The 17212-nt window shown below is 46.8% G+C and overlaps 1 protein-coding gene across 1 annotated transcript; it reads right to left on the bottom strand.

Annotated features, from left to right (window-relative positions):
• Positions 1–40: 40 nt before the first annotated feature.
• LOC311603449 (serine proteinase inhibitor 2.4-like) lies at positions 41–8831 on the bottom strand. Its single transcript, XM_084792417.1, has 5 exons — positions 8629–8831; positions 6474–7194; positions 4493–4766; positions 3259–3412; positions 41–2803 (listed from the first exon to the last, which is right to left on the bottom strand). The coding sequence occupies exons 2-5, from the start codon at positions 7180–7182 to the stop codon at positions 2504–2506; spliced, it is 1437 nt and encodes a 478-aa protein (XP_084648543.1). The 5' UTR covers positions 7183–7194; positions 8629–8831; the 3' UTR covers positions 41–2503.
• Positions 8832–17212: the final 8381 nt, after the last annotated feature.

A 17212-nucleotide genomic window follows, 5' to 3' on the forward strand; every position in this document is an offset into this window, starting at 1 on the left:
ATGCCCGTTTCACCAGGGAGAAATTTAGATTACATTTGTCCTGGCACTCCATAAGAATACAACTTTTGTCCATGCTCTCCATTTCTTCAGGGAGAGTCACACATAAATAATCACAGACATCAATGTTATCAGGTCTGCATCTACATAACTGTAGGTTAAGGGATGTTCTAGAAGCAGGGATGGGTACATTCTAGATGCTTGCTCTCCACTCCTTGGCACAAATACCATCTACTTCAGGTAAGGGACCCAGATCCCCTTCAATGCAGACGGCCTGAATCAGCTCAAAGCTCCCTACCCTGATGTCATAGAAGGTCTGTTTTTTTTTCTGCAATTTAATTATTCTCTCAGTTTCAATCTTGGGCATCTATAGATATATCAGGGGTCCAGCCCATTCTTGTTCTGGCTATCAATTATAGTAGTTAAAACTGACTTTGCCTTAATAGCATTGATGTCAATATCTTTCTCAGGTGGATCATTTCAACAACATAGCAGTTTCTAACAGTGAGTTCCTCCCTAGGCAGGAGTTCCCCCTTTGGACCCTTCGGTCTTCTGGACATCTTAGTTGTTCCATCTTTCATGCCTACGACCCTGTGCATCCTCACTAGCCCTGTTGAGGTGAGCCTCATTGTTGACTCCCTTCTGTGTACGATGCCAATGCCAAAGGCTAAACAGCACACCCCGTTGCCAACTGCTTACACTGTGTTCATCACTTCTGAAGGCTCTGGAGCTAGGCTGTGGTGGTTTTAGGGGCACAATGCCTGCCTAGTGAGGGTTTGGAGACAGGCAGTTCATGGTTGCTGCTTCTTGGGGACCCATGAATCTATGCACAGTTACTCTTTGATACTGTGTCATGGCTTAAGTGGGAGCACAGCAAAGTGAGCAAACTGTTATAAACACACTACAGATTTTGTACATGCTGCATGGTGCAGGCTGTACCTAAAAGGTCTGCTGTGAGCATCTTACAGCTGTCTCCATAGAAAGTTACAACTTGCGTAACTTCTGGGAGTGATGCTTGTTCTCTCTGAGAGTGTGTTCCAGGTTAGGGGAGCACATGCACACCATGGAGGACCTGGTCAACTGCAGACTGGCAGGCAGTGTCCTCTCCAGGGAGGTCCATCTTGATTCCTGGTGGCAGCTGCTTCAGTAACCTCCTGAGCTGCGCCAACCACACGTGGCATGGGCAAGGGCTCTTCATAAGCCTGAATCCTGGAGAAGGTTTCTGACGTGGCTGAAGAGGTGGGAGAAGTATGAGGGTGGAAGAAGCTGCCAGGATGTTGACAGTTATTATAATTACCACCACTATTATTTCTGTCTATCCCATAGTGCTCCATAGTAAAGATTCTCTGGTAATTGTATAGCTATGGAAACTTGGCGAATACTTCTGTCAGACATATGTGTCAGACTTGCTTAGACCTGGTGGGCTGTGTGGCATAAGCAAAGCATGAAGGACAAGACACATGGTGATCTTCAGAAATGGACACATTGTTCTTTTCCCTGCCCACAACTTTGTCTCTGGTCATCTGACCACATCTTCCTCCTCCTCACATCAGCACAGTAGCCACCCTCGCCACAGTCCCATTTTTTCCCCTCATAGTGAAGCATCAGCACCTTGTGTCATCATCCACCTCCCCACTACCACTGTGATTCCTCACGGGTAGACTCCTGGCTTGGTGAAGATGGTCGCTGTGGAATCAGAAAACCTGGAATACCATAATGGCTACCTGTGTAGAAAAGACAAACTGGCTAAGCTTCTCTGTGCCTCAGTTTCCTCGTGGTGATAATGGCATGGAGGCAAGAGGATTGGAACATGAATCACAGTGTATGAATGACAATCCATATTGCTCTCTTGTCACTAGAGGCTACACCCTGTCAACAGGAGGTGAGTAAAAATTGATGGGCCACTTTCTTTGCAGGAATATGTTTATTGATCCTTTGCTCTACCTCTTTGTTTTGGGTGATGAAACCAGAAATGATCATTGGTCATGTGAGGTTGGTCATCTGGGTTCCTCTGCCCTAAGTAGGAAGGATATGGCGGAATGGAGCTCATCTGAATAAAATGCCCCATGGAGCTGCAGGGTTGAGGACTCCAAGACTGTACCAGATGTGGTGAGGGTCAGGAGACCCTGCCAGCCCAGTGGGTAGCAGGGTCTGGAGAAAGGAAAGCATAACATATGAACTCAGCACCAGGTGGAATGAGATTCAGTGCAGCAGCTTTTCCTGTCCGTCCTGGGCCTGAGTGATTCACATGGTTGGCCTTTAAGCTTGCATGGTCCCAGAAGACTATGGAAGCTATGGCAGATGTGACCAGAACTTGTGCTGGGACTGCAGCTACTTTCAGTGCCTAGGTCTGGGCAACAGGCACAGAAAGTGGAGCCAGCAGTGAAGAAGAATAAAGACAGAATCCAGGTTGAGAAACATGTGCAGGTTGTCCCAGGAGGCCTGAGAGCCTGACACTGACATCCAAAGGCTTCTGTGCCTGTGGGAGCCATAGAAATACTCCCTGTCACTTTCTAAGGCAGCTAGAAAGCAGCCAATCAGAGCATGGATGGCAGGGGCCACCCGGAGAATCACATGCAGGCTCCCTGCTGAGTTCCTGGGCAAAGGAGTCACAACTGGGGTTGGTGACTTTTGACATAAAGAGGATAAGCTGACTGTTAGTGTGACAGATAATCATGAGGAATGGTCTGTTGAAACGCACAATCATACTTCTTCTTTTTCTACAGAGTAGGACTCCTTTGACTCCTGTAGCAGCAGCTGCTTCTGTGCCTTTCTCAGCCACGTCCATCACAGCCTTGTGCACCACCTGTGGAGTTAGAAACACATCACTCACTGGAGAATAGAGAGGGCAGCAGAGAACCCTGGAACATACAGTGACTGCTGGCTTCATGTGCAGGTGAATTTTCTTGTTGCTACCATGAATTTTAACACTGGGTTTTTCAAGTCTCTGCACAGGGTGTGAGATGAGGCATGCCCTGGGTCTGCTCAGTGTGTGAATCTGTGTTGCCTTCAAACCCACTACACATTGGCTTAGCAGTGCAATTTGGTGGCACCCACAGTAGAGCACAAGTAGTATCTATGGTGCCCTGAGTCAAGTATAGGCCCTTACCTCTTATTGTCTCCTGATGAGATGCTGTCCCTTGTTTAGAGGGAACCTCAGAAATGCAGGTGTGCTCACACATGGACAATCATCACCTGCCACCTGCCTTCAGCATCCGCATTCAGGACCCAATGTGATCTATCCAATGTTTCTTTGCTTACCTGAGAGACATACAGATCCTTGTCTCCTGTTATCTGAGACAAATCAGCCTGTGAGGAGGAGAAGACTTCCCTGATTCCCAGCTCAGGGAGGATTTTCTCCAGGCTGTAGTCAGTGGAGATGGAGAACCTTGGCAGGTAGAGCTCACCGATCATCCTGAGAGTGAAAAGGAGAAATGAAAGTCAGTGGACTCCATGGTCTCATCAACCCACCATGTAGCTGGGTCTCTTCTCCACAGAAAGCCCTGTCACTGCAGAGAGACCATCTTCCCATCTGGACATAGAGCACTTGCTCTTGCCCTTTCTAATGTGTTAATTATCCATCAGGACCTGAGCGTGTTTACAGCAGACAGGCAAGTGATTTGTGGTAGCTATTCCTTTACTGAGAACTCTCCCCTCTTAGATCCACAAAACGCAGTCCTTTCCCTGTCATGCTGACCCTTAGATATCACCTAATGTCCCTTCAATTTAAAATTGCACAGTGCATCAGTCATCAACTTAGCATATAGTAGGTCTTCAAATCATCATTGCACAAAATGTAAATGTATGAATGATTAGGGGATAAGACATCTACATAGGGCAGAGCTGATTCTTAGCTTTTATCCCATTCACACTTCCATTTGTCTTCCAAAACCCATTCATGAATCCTTGTAATTTAAGTTCTGTCTGAGACAGAGGAAACATCTACTCCTCTTGTAGCGGATTTCAACTTGTAAAGAATAAAACTGTTACATCTCAATGGTTATCCCATCCCTTGTATCCTCCCATTCTTCCCTCCCTCCTCTTTTCCCCTTATTCCCCTTCCCTATGACTGTTCCTGAGGGGGATTACCTCCCCCTGTATATGCTCAGATGTAACAAGAATAAATTAATAAAGGAAAAAAATATAGGCACAAAAAAAAAAGAAAAAAAAGAAACTTAATCTTAATGATACTGTGGAACATAAAAAGGGGGTGTCTCAGAGTGCGCTAACTCCAACTCTCATATTTTGCTGATTCCATGTTTAATTAATTAAAAGATCCATGTCGCGGAAAAAAAAAAAAAGAATAAAACTGACCGTAAAATCAGGCCCCATAATTTGGAATCAGCAGAGGACAATTCAACTTGTGTCACCTGTACCTGCTGACCCCCCACCATCACACTGGACACTAGTGAGACTCTGAGCTCTTGGGACAGTGGGCTAGAAGATGTCAGGAGGACAGAAAGCCAGGCCAGCTATGAATCCTGTACATGCATACCTGGGGCTCAGAGAGTCCTTCCATTTCCTCAGGGTCTCTGGCTGCAAGCTGGCTTCTAACTGCTGCATCTTGCCCTGGTCAGGGAGGATGAAGAGGGCGCTGGCATTGCCTGTGTACTTTAGCTCCACCACACAGCAGCACAGCTCCTCATCCCGGAAGTAGGGTGTGGTGAGGTCCTCAATTTTCATCATGGGCACCATCACAGACCTCTCCTCGTCCAAGTGGAACTGGGATTCAAATGTGTCATGAGGGTCAAAGGGTGTTTTCCATTTGCCTAAATGTGGAGCAGGCGATCAGATCGTAACAACACTGGAAATATCCCAGATCCACCCGATCGCTGCCCAAACCCAGGTTTATGACTGCAATCAATATAGTCAACAACACTGAGTCCCTTAGTGGTTACACAATTTGGATTGGGAAAAATATGTTGTATGAAGAATTATGAATGATAAGTGATCCTGAAGAAGGTTCAGGGATTTGAGACCGTGGTGTATAACAGAGAGATGAGGGTGCAAATGGTGGGAAGAATTGGGGATCCTTTCTTCATCCTTCTTCATGGTTCATAGGAAGAACCATGTCTAGAAGACAAAGGCTTGTGGCACAGGTTTTCAAGTAAACAAGAAGAGACTGAGTCCTTGCACACAGTGGTCAGGTGATGCTGGCCCTCAGTGTGAACCACTTTAATGGAAGGCAGAGCCCAGGGCCAAGAGTGAGCTTACAGTGAAGCTGTGGGTCCTGCAACTTCTCACACTTGGATCACCAGGCTTCTGTAGATAGTGGGCTAAGTAAGACATGGTAGGAGTCCTCATCAGACATGTGGAGTACACACCCACCTCTATGAAGCACAGATACCCTGCTCAGACTTGCCTCAGATTCCAAGTTCAAGTGGTGATCTGCAGTGTAACCTTGGGACTTGGTATTGTGACAAACTTGGGCCCAGGATGCAGCAGACTAAATTTACCTTCCCACCTCACAGACAGGCAGTGTTTTAGTTTGGGTTTTGGGTCCAGTGGAGACACCCATGCCCTGCAGTCTACGTCTTCAGGCCGTCACTCTGTGTCTCCTGTCTTCAGAGCACAGCAGCTCTGGGATCTTCTCTGCTCCTGTCCATGACCAGTTGGTTTCCTGTCTATAGTCTCACAGCCTGTCCTCCCCCTTCTCTGGACTTCCCTATGCCCAGATCCAAATCCCCCCCTGCCCTAGTCACAGCAGGACATTCGTCAGGCTTCCCTTTGTGGGGCCTCTCCTCCTTCCCTGGTATATCAGACAGGGAGCTGAGGGTGTGGGCACTGGATGTCACCCCACTTACCTTTACCCATATGAAGTCCAGCCCAGTCTTTCAAGAGTCTGGGCCACGTATTGCATTACCCAACTTTATGGCCAAGGAGTGCATCTGGCTACTGTGCCCTTCCACAGGGCACAGGGTAGTTATTTTACAAAATCCAAAATAGAGGAAACACGCACACACTAAACACAGAACACAGCCTGGTTGACACATCCATCTGACAGCTTTCCCCTCATCCCTCCTCTCCATGCCCAGGTCCAAGTCATCAGAGAAGTCCCAGGGGAGAGATCCTCTTAGGAATTCCTCCACGGCTCTCCACTAACTGGCCTATAACATTTGCACCCTGAAAGTCAGGGTAGCCATGCTCCTTACAGCAAAACTCCACAGCCTAGCTGGAACATGCAAGAGATGGAGACTCTCTGGTGGATGGAAACATCCTCTGGGAGACATTGTCTGCCATGGGCAGCCTGAGGGACCTGTCTGTGGAGGGAGTATCCATGACACATGTCACTTATGGAAGCCTGGCAGTGCAAGGTATGGCATTCTGATAGTAAGCTGTTACAAATCACAGATAAAATTCGTCCCCTTAGATACACAGCTCTGTGGTTCTATAGAGTCTCTACCAAAAATTGCACATCTTTCTAAGAAAACTCATAGTGCAGATTTAAGAGTTGTGAGAAATAAGAAGTTAATCACCCATGTCTCCAAGCCTGTGACACCTCCTTTCCAGCAGCCAACCTGTGAATACAGGTTCCCAGCCAGCATCCTCCCCCTCCACTCCCAAACTAGTGACCAGTCTCACCTTGAAATAGGTGTAATTCACCAGCACCATCAAAACACTGTCATCCAGGTCAGAGATGAGTTCCTTGATCTTCCCCTGGGTCTGTTTCCTCACATAGTCATTGATGAGCTTTTTGGCCTCTTGAGGCTGCTGGAAGTCGGCCATGAAGGCTTCAGCCTGGTACAGAGCCCGTGCCTTATCCTTGAACTCTGCCAGGATCTGCAGGTGCTTTTCAATAAACATGGCGCTGCCTGTGCTGATCTGCACCTGGTCCCCTGGCTGGCTGAGCATGTGCAGGAGGTGCCGAAATCCCCGGTGGAAGTCTGTCTCAGTGTTCTCTTTGAGACTGAACTTGAGACCTTCCAGGATCTCTTTAAGGGTGTTGCTGTTTGCTCCCAGGGACAGGACAGCCAATGCAGCTGAGATACTGAAGGGGGAGAAAACAACATTTTCCTCTGGAGTCTTCAGAACCAGCTCTTTGTAGAGGCTGAAGGCAAAGTCAGTGTTGCTGGAGTCCAGTGGCAGACTCTTCACTTGTGTCCCATTTCCTTTGTCTTCCTGGACTGAAGTATTCCTTCTTGATATGCCAGCTGATCTGAGGTTACTAAGTGAGGTGCCAGGCATTTCTCTGTCCTCCTGTTTGAAAAGAAAAGATCCTTTGAGTATGTGAGGCCCAAGATTTGTCATGAGCAACTCCTAGTTTTCCCACCTGGCCTGCGTTGAGGTTGTGCTCTACAGCCCCTCGCTGTCTGTGTGACCATCCATGGGAGGTGCCCTAGCCACTCTGAGGCCACCACTGTAGGAAGTTCTGTTGCTGCAATCAATTCTCCTGTTAGACGGTTCTTTCATCCCTGCCAAGCTACCTCAGGTTTGAGAGAATCCCTGATAGGAAGAAAAATGGATAGTGTCTGATACCTGGACACAGGATGGCTATGTGGTAGAAAGCAAATGTGTACACCAAACTGGGCAGCCTGTTGAGTGGCACAGATTACACTATTAGTAAAAGTGTCTGGCTTATCACAGGCACAGGAGTGGGCTTGGAAACTGTCTAGAGGGCCGTGTCCTCTATAAATACCTGGAGCTGGAGCCAAAGATACCCTACAGCACTACAACTGAAGGCTGGTGAACTTTGTAAACACAACAGCTCAATGCTTTCTCTGTCCACACTGTAGGGGCGATCAGAGGAAAAAAGTATGTGCTAGAGGAATGGAAAGATGAGGCAGAAGAACAACTGGACAGAAGACAACATGAGAAGAAGATGAAGGCATGCAAAATAGAAGACTTGGGTGGGGCAGTAGGATGGAGTTTGTAAGGAGGAGGATAAGGTGAGGAAGCAGAAGGGAAGCTGGAGGGGAGAGGAGAGAAGACTAGAAGAGTGTAGGAGGAGTAAGGAGGGAGCAGGGGAGGAAGGTGTCCTGGGCCACTACCTGCCACATGCCTGCAGAGGAGCCAGGAGCCTCAGCTGCCTTCTCCCTCTGTCAGACTGGTGCAGCCACCATTTCTTCAGAAAAGCATTCAGTATTATGGTAGTTTAAAATTATTTGCATAGAAAACAGGCAGCTAGTCTGTTTGTGTGGAAGAAGAGTTGGTTTATTGGCTGAGCTGTTGTCTTGTTCTGTTCCCTAGGAGAGGATGGAGCCCTTCTTCTTGCCTATGGGATTTATGAGGGAAGTGGGGTCCCAGGCCCCAAACATGTCCTCTCAGCTGTGAGCATGATAGGCATGCCACCTCCTGAAGAGGGACTCTGTCCCAGTCCTGTGTCCTGCTGGCTCCTACAGCAGCCCCCAGGCTAGGCAAGGGCTCAGTACTTCCTGTCAGTGGAGAATGAGAAGGAGCAGCCTCCGTACACTCTAGAGGATCCACTGTGCCTGCATTTGCTATAGGCATGGAGACCCAGATTGTAGAGAAGATTTTTCTGCACTACAGGAATGTTCCCTCATCCCAGCCCCAGTACAGCAGGAACCAGTCCTCACCCTTCCCCAAACCAAGACTTCACACTCTAGGTAGGACCCACACAGTTCTGGGAAGCCTCCTTTCTCAGTCCCCAGAGAGAAGGTATCAGGGCATTACCTGCAGAGGAGATGTAAGCGCACAGTGTGTGTTAGGTGAGTTCTGATCTTCTTGTTGCTGCTGCCTTCCTGGTGTGTTGCTCTCCCCAGGGCACACTGCTGCCTTAATATTTCCTGAGGGATTCCTTCCTCTTCTTAGGAAACACAGGCCCAGACACTCTGTTCTTGAGTTCAGATTGGAAAAGGACAGAGAGGATGGTTTCTGGTAACAGTGACTCATAGGCTTCAGCTGGCAGGACCACGCCCTTGTCGGAAAACCCCCTAACTTTAGTATAAATAAGAAGCCTCTGCTTTCCTCTTGTGGCTTCTCTTCTGTTATTCATCATGCAACAGCAGAGCAATCAGAGCAAAAAGACAGGACCTAATCCTTGAAATCTTTCATCACGAGCTAGAAACGAAGGTAACATTTGTCCTGGAGTAACTCTGTCACTCAAGAATACAACTCTTTGTTCAAGCTCTCCATTTCTTCAGGGAGAATCACATATAAATAATCATATACATCAATGTTGACAAGTGTTGGTCTGCATCTACATAACTGTAGGTTATGGGATGTTCTAGAAGCAGGGATGGGTACATTCTAGAGGCTTGCTCTCCACTCCTTGGCTTCACACCACTGAAGGGGAAGCTGCCTGTGTCTGGTAGTGGAGGGAATCTGAATGGAGTCTGTGTGTGCAGAGACTGACTGGCTGATGGAATGTCCGTGCTGTAGAGAGGCTGGAGCACAGCAGGTCCACCCAGAGGCTAATTCCGTCATCGAGGGCTAAGTCCTGTCTCTATGGAACATCTACTTGTTGCCTCCCTCTGTCAGAATTAACATTGTGACAATAGGATCTATGAAGTCAACAGGCAACTATCTTCAACCTAAAACCTAAGATCGCCAGCAGAGGCCATCTTGAGTCTATAGAGAAGCTTCTGTCATTTGGATGGCAACTGCCTCTCTGACGTTTCCACCCATGCATTTTTTTCTGCTTCAAATCATTTATTTTATCAATATTTTAAGATTTAAAAACTTTTATTCATGTGTATGTGTGTACGAGGTGCCAAAGGTGTCCTGAAGAGGGTATCCAATACCCTAGGGATGGATTTGCAGGTTGTTATGAGCTGCCCTGCTTTAGAACTTGGACCCAAACCTGAGTCTTCTGCAAGAGCATTAAGAAGTCATAACTTCAAACCCTCACAGCAACCCACGTTATTATTATTATCATCATTATTATGATTTAATCTATTCACTTTACATCCTGATTGTAGCCCCTCCCTTTTCTCCTCCACTAGTCTTCAGGAAGGGGGAGTCCTTCTCCCCTACCATGTCACCCCCAGGCTATCAAGTCTTGTCTGGACTACCTGCATTCTCTTCCTCTGAGGCCTGGCATGGATGCCCCACCAGGGGGAAATGATCAAGGAGTGGGCACCAAAGTACATGTCAAAAGTAGTCCCTACTCCCTATATTATTTGACTCGCAAGGAGCCTGTACTGCCTATTGACTACATCTGAATAGAGGGTCTAGGTCCTCACCATGCTTGGCCCTTGTTGGTGCATCAGTCTCTGCAGGCCCCATGTTCCATGGAGCCAGATTTTTTGGCTCCAGGCCCCTCCAGGTCCTTCTATTCCCTTAACTCTTTCATAAGACTCTCTGCGCTCCACCCCAAAGTTTGGCTGTGTGTTTCAACATCTCCTTTGATCACCCACTAGGTATGGGCACAAGCAACACCTTTGCATTTTAAACAGGTCTCGATGTATGTATTTTGTTTGTTTTGTAAAAGCTTTACACTTTGTTAAACTGCTTCCTCTTTGGACATTAAATTTGGTAACCTAAATCTGTGTTCTCTCACCACTGTCACTCAGAATAGCTTCAGAATAAAGCATCTCTTATTCCCTTTAGGACGAGAGCTGTGGGTTTTGTGTCAACAGTAGAGGAGAGACTCAGCAGTCACCTGTTAGGTCCAGAGTCACTGACTCTAAAATGGATGTGCTCATTATAACAAGAAGGACTTTTGCTGAATAAACAATGAAAAGCCGAGGTCTTTGATGCACTTCTGTTTGACAGGAGGCACCTTAACATTCCCACAAATACCAGCTACTGCAGGCAAGGGACCCACCTCCCCTTCAGTTCAGACAGCATGCATCAGGTCAAAGCTCACTACCCTGCTGTCATGTAAGGTTTGCTTTCTAATCTGCTATTTTGATTCTTTTCTCTGTCCCCCAAGAAGGAGAGATAGCCCTAGCAGTTTGATCCCCAGTAAATCTTTCATTTTACCCATGAGGCTGTCTAGTTTGATGACTTCCTTGCTTCCTGGCTTACATTTGGTGTTGAAACAAGGGAGGGAATACTGTGCACCTTTCAAAGGACCCTGTCTACCTTAACTGAACTAAAGTTCCAATTTTTGACACTTCTGGGTATGTATCTCTTGATTCTTCTGGATCCCTTTGCCCACCATATTCAACTCCAAATTTTATAGAGTTGTCCTTTCCAGATGTTTCTCTTCTCCCTTGTGCTGGCTAGATTTATCTTAACCTGACACAAACCATAGTCATCTGAGATAGTGAATCTCAATTGAAAAATGCCTCCAAAATATAGGGTTGTGGGCCAGCCTGTAGGGCATTTTCCTAATTAGTGAATTGAGAGAGAGAGTGTCCCACCCATTGTGGGAGTGGTCACTTCTGATCTGGTTGCCATGGGTTTCATAAGCAAGTGTTGTGTTGGTTTCGAGTACCCCAAGAATCTTCAGGAGGCAAACCGATGTAATAGCATGAAGGATCTTTATTATGGCTCCACCTGGGCCAAGACCGTCACCAATGCAGTGGTACCAAGAGGAGATCCCGTGCCCTGGTTTGCAGGGTTGTTTTTTAAAAATAGGTTGTTTTCCCTCCTAGTGTTCCCAAAGTAGGGGGGTCCCAGTTTGGCAGTACTTATCAGTAAAGATACATTAGGGGGGTCTAGTGTCCTAAGGTGACAGGCTACAGAACAGATGCCAAGCGCACTGAGGCCCCCAACTCTCTTATTATCTTCTTTGTTTACCTCCTTGCTGATGGAGAGCTCAGTTACGGTTTCAGGGGAATGTCCGGGCCTGTCCTAATCGGTTGTTGCTGGGGAAGTAAATAGACAGTGAGACAGGGCGAGGCCCTTTGATCTGGCTTCCTTATCTCTGGCAGGCAGAAAGGAATGTGGTCATGTGACTCAAGCGAGGCAAACTTTCTTGCAGCTATTCTTTTTTTTTAATTTTTAAAAATTTTTTATTAATTTACTCAGATTACAACTCAATTGTTATCCCATCATTTGTATCCTCTCATTCCTCCCTCCCTCCCGCTTTCACCCTGTTCCCTTCCCCTAGGTCTATGACCGAGGAGGACCTCCTCTCTCACTATATGGTCATAGGCTATCAAGTCTCATCTTGGCAGCCTGCTTATTTTTTCTTTGAGTGCCAGCAGGCCTCCCCACCAAGGGAAGGTGGTCAAATATGGAGCACCAGAGTCCATGTCAAAGTCAGTCCCCACTCTCCACATAACTGTGGAGAATGTCCTGTCCATTGGGTAGATCAGAGTAGGGGTTTGATGTTTACTATTGTATTGTCCTTGGTTAGTGTAACAGTTTGAGCAGACCCTCCTGGGCCCTGATCCACACATCACAATGTTCTTCTTGTAGGTTTCTAGGACCTTCTGGGTCCTTCTATTTCCCCATCTCCTATATTTCTCTTACCGACAGCCTAGGCCTTAAGGTTAACAATTAATAAATGGGACTTCATGAAGCTGAGAAGCTTCTGTAAGGCAGGAGACACTGTCAAGAGAACAAAGCAACAGCCTGCAGACTGGGAAAAGATCTTCACCAACCCTACATCTGACAGAGGTCTAATATCCAAAATATATAAAGAACTCAAGAAATTAAACACCACCAAGCCAAATAACCCAATCGAGAAATGGGGCTCAGAACTAAGCAGAATTCTCAACAGAGGAATATCGAATGGCTGAGAAACACTTAAAGAAATGCTCAACATCTTTAGTCATCTGAGAAATGCAAATCAGAATGACTCTGAGATGCCATCTTACACCCATTAGAATGGTGAAGATAAAAAATTCAAGTGACACGACATGGTGAGGATGTGGATAAAGAGGAACACTCCTTCATGGCTGGTGGGAATGCAAACTTGTACAACCACTTTGGAAATCTATCTGGCGTTTTCTTTGAAAACTGGGAATAGGGCTTGCTCAAGATCCAGCTATTCCACTCATTGGAATGTACCCAGAAAAATGTTCCACCACCCAACAAGGACATATGCTCAACCATGTTCATAGCAGCCTTATTCATAATAGCCAGAACATGGAAACAGCCTAAGTGTCCATCAGTAGAAGAATGGATAAAGAAACTGTGGTACATTTACACTATGGAATACTACTCAGCTATTAAAAACAAGGAAATCCCGAAATTTGTGGACAAATGAGTGGGACTAGAAATGATCATAATGAGTGAGTTAACCCAGAAGCAGAAAGACTCACATGGTATATACTCACTTATAATTGGACACTAGCCCAAAAGGCACGTCCCATGAAAGTCTTCACTTACCAGGAGATTGGGATAGATGTGAGGACATCCTACTGAGACTTGCAGCTGTTCTTAAGTCTCCCTCCAGCTGTGTCTTACAATTTGTCACTGTGACCAGAAATATGCATTTTAATCCTTTGATTTCTCAACAGCAGGCTCAGCAAGCCATGTGTATCAAAGCTTTAAGCAGCACCCTCCAAGGCCTCGGCATCAGTTCTTGTCTCCAGGGCCCTGCCCTATTTGAGCTCCTGTTCTTATTTCCTTTAATGGTGAACATTGTTATAGAAGCCACAGAAACCCTGTCTCCAGCAATTGGCTTATTGTTCATGGTGTTTCATCACAACAATAGAAACCCTAATTAAGATATCACCCTACTTTGACCACTTCTCTGTCCATCCCTACTTTTTTATGCGGCATTTTGGAGCTGCCTGCTCTGTGTCTGTCTGTCTCATAAGATTGCAGAAGCCTGCTGTTGCATCAACTCACTCCCCTGTGTGCTCCTAGACACCCCATGCTTTGTAAAGGGAAGCATGTCCACCATGTAAAAGAGCAGCTTTCTGAGGAGTCTCTTTTTGGGGGGGACACCCTAGATTGTGTATTTACTGCATCCCTCCCCATGTCTCAGTTCCTATGTTACTGGAATCTTCCTTCTGGCTGGATTTTTCCAGCCTCCTTTCCAGGTCTCTCATTTTCTCCTACCCTGAAATTCTCTACTGCCACCTTTTCAAGGTTGTCTTTCTTCCTGTTGCTCTGTGTTTCTCCCTTGCTCAATCACGGGCTCTTCGCATTCCAAACTTGACTCTTCCATTCCACTGGCTTGTCTCCTTAAGACCCTTTTCCACCTAAGAATTAGAACCATCATTAAGACTCACCACCTTATTTCTGATTGCGATATAAGCTTGACAACACTCTCCATAGTCATTAAATGACGTATTTGAATTATCAGATTCTATCTGCTCTTGAAAAACTCTGCCAGTGCACTGGCAAGCGGCCTGAGAGCCCTTGTGTTCAGGCTGTCTTTGGCCTCCATTCTTTTACTTTTACTTTTATTTTTAAAAATTCATTATTTTATTCACTTTACAATCATAGCTCCGTCCCTATTCTTCCCCTGCTCCCACCCTCCCTCCCTCTTCCACAACCAACCTCCCCAATTCCTCAGAAAAGCCCTCGCTACTAACCCACATCAGCTCATCAGGTCACGTTAGGACTGAGTGAGTCCTTTCCCCCTGTGTCCTGGTGAGGGATCAAAAAGCAGGCAACAGAGAGTCATATCAGAGACCACTCCCACTTGGATTACTAGAGGACCCACATAAAGCCCGAGCTGCCCATACGCTACATCTGTGTAGGAGGTCTAGGCCCATTCTATGTATGGTCCTTAGTTGGTTCTTCAGTCTCTACAAGGCCCTCTGGGCCCTGGTTACTTGGCTCTGCTGGTCTTCTTGTGGATCTCCTGTCACCTCCAGTCTTTCTATCCCACTCCCCCCTCCACTTTTCCACAGGACCCTGTAAGCTTCACTAAATGTTTAGCTGTGAGTCTCAACATGTTTCGATCCGCTGCTGGGTGGAGCCTCTCAGAGAACAGCTATGCTAGGCTCCTGTCTGCAAGCCTAGCAGAACATTGTTAAAAGTGTCAGGGGTTGGGTCTCTTCCATGAGTGGGTCTCAGATTGTTTGGCCTCCATTCTTGCCTGTTACAATAAATTGTATCAGTTCAGCCTAGGGAGCCAATAATTGACACAGAGAGATTGAAACGTACTTTAAAGCTGCAAGCACTATGCCAGGCAGAATCTAAACTGATACTAATCTACTCATAAATTAAAATAAACTACTCTAAACCTCATAACACACATATATCCTAAGGACTTGCCATTCTGATCCTCAGAGACTCTTTTCCTCCTTCCAACTGTCAACTGTCCTCTCTCCTCCGTCAACTGTCCTGCTCCTCCTCCTCTCTAGGAAGCCCTGCCTTCCACTTCCTGTCCTTCTGCCCAGCTGATTGGCTAAACAGCACTTTATTGACAGTTGTTACATCCACTGAAGACATTCTTCCACACTTGCCTCTCCCTCTATGCCTCACGCCATACACACCAGATTCTCCTGATGCTGATCAGAACCTGGAGATCTCAGCTCCCTCTCCTTTCAGCTGTGATAAGCAGGTCACAGCCCCTTCATGGGCCTTGGTGGAGTCTTTAAACTTCCCCCTGAGACATCCCAAGTAAATCTACTGTGGAGTATGGGGGCTGTTCTAGTAAGAGCCTGACCTCCCTCCTCCTTGGCTCCACTCTTTGAGCCTTTAGACTCTTCTTGAAAGACCCATCTGATCCCTTGACTCTCACCTCAGACATGCAGTGGCCCTGTCATATTCCAGAGGGATCCTCTGTTCTCCATTGCATGACCTGGTTCTTGTAAATCTTCCGGTACCATCTGTCCTCTCCTTCCTGTTGCTCTAACTTACCAAGCGTATTCTATATCAGGACCTTGGCTCTTACTGTCAGTTGCTTAGAGTCCATGTTCTGTAGCCATTTGCACAGCTCATTTGCTCATTTCCTTGATTTCTCTGCTCATTTGGAGCTGCCTCACTCCAGCTCCTGCTCCCTCTGTTTGTTTTTCCTACATGCTTGTGGAATGCTATGCCCTATTCTTCAAGCTTTCCTAGCAGGAAGATACACTCACAAGGAGATACTCTGCTGCCTCAAACACTGTTTATTTCCAGTGCTTGGCATGGAGTAGGTGCAGATACCCCAGCTGGATCATACACTCAACTTTGGGACCTTGTCCTAGGGATCCAGGCCCCTGACTCAGATCACAGGCATTGTCCTGACCCATCTCCATCTTCCAGTGTGATAAACTAATTCCCCTTGCCCTAGATCATTCTGTGTTTGTGATAATTATTGCCAGAATTTGTCATTATACCACCATATACCACGATGTTGATTTTTCCATGTGGCCTTGGGCAGCCCAGAACTTTCTGGACTCCATTCAGCATCTATGAAGGAGAAGCCAAGATAAGCCCAGCCTTCTAGAAAGCTGAGCTTGCTGGAAATTCTCTGTGAGGATTATCTGGGAAGGTCATCGGGGTCTTCTTCACAAAGAGTACCAACCTGTTCCCTTCTGCACATGGCCATCTGCTGTGGTGAGTGTCTTGGCTTGCTAATAACACCCAGGCTTCATTTTCACCACATTTAACATCCATACATTCTTCATACACACATTCATTCATTCACACATTCATGCATTCATTCAATGCTGTTGTAGGTGTTGTAGATGGAGATGAGGTCCAGAAAATGGGATGGAAAGGGAGTTGTTGGACCTTGGTAACTGTTTGTCTCTGCTGCCCCCTAATGGTTGGTGCTGTTCCCACATAGTTGCCTGTCTCAGGACTCTTGTTCCCAGAAGGCTGCTTGCCTCTGGGACTACAGATGGAGATGTGGCCCCCAAAATGGGGTGTGCCAGGGAGATGATATGAGGGGAACATTGAAGGAAGGAATATGGCACATGTGGCCAGTAGAAGACCAAGCCTCTGCTGGCAGGCTCTGTTCATCCCTGCTGGGTTCTGATCTTTAGGATTGCAAGTTGGGGTGGGGCTCCAGGAGATGGAACACACCCAGGAGCGGGAGGATGGAGCTCCCTGCCACGATGGAGCTTGGAGGGCCTAGGGCAGACCATGCCTCTGCAACCAGGCTCTAACAGGGCAGGAGTTAAGGGAAGGGTCTCATCTGTTGTTCTCTCGATGGCTGCCTACCTCTGGGATTGCAGATGGAGATGGGGCCTGGGAAATGGAACATGTCCAGAAGATAGAGAAATAAGGCACACTCATTGTGTCATTCTTGAACATTTAATGTGTGTCTATGTGTTTCCAAATGTAAGTGTGCATCCATGTGCACAGCCCCTGTCCTATATTTTTGTTTTGACACAGTGCATCACTAGGTTGCCCTGACTGACATTAAACTCACCATCCAATATCTCCTCCTTGGCATCCAAATGAGGAGTGGACGGAATGACACTAAAATTCACTTCTATTTCTCCTCATTGTAACAAGCAAAGCCAGTGAC

The sequence above is a fragment of the Acomys minous genome (genome assembly GCF_964271855.1).
Source record: "Acomys minous genome assembly, chromosome: 8".
Taxonomy (NCBI): domain Eukaryota; kingdom Metazoa; phylum Chordata; class Mammalia; order Rodentia; family Muridae; genus Acomys; species Acomys minous.

Coding starts and splice junctions, on each gene's coding strand:
- LOC311603449 (XM_084792417.1), bottom strand. CDS start 7,182: ATGCCTGGCACCTCACTTAGTAACCTCAGATCAGCTGGCATATCAAGA. Junction 3,413..4,492: donor AAGGACTCTCTGAGCCCCAG/GTATGCATGTAC, acceptor TTTCACTCTCAG/GATGATCGGTGAGCTCTACC. Junction 2,804..3,258: donor AGGATCTGTATGTCTCTCAG/GTAAGCAAAGAA, acceptor CTAACTCCACAG/GTGGTGCACAAGGCTGTGAT.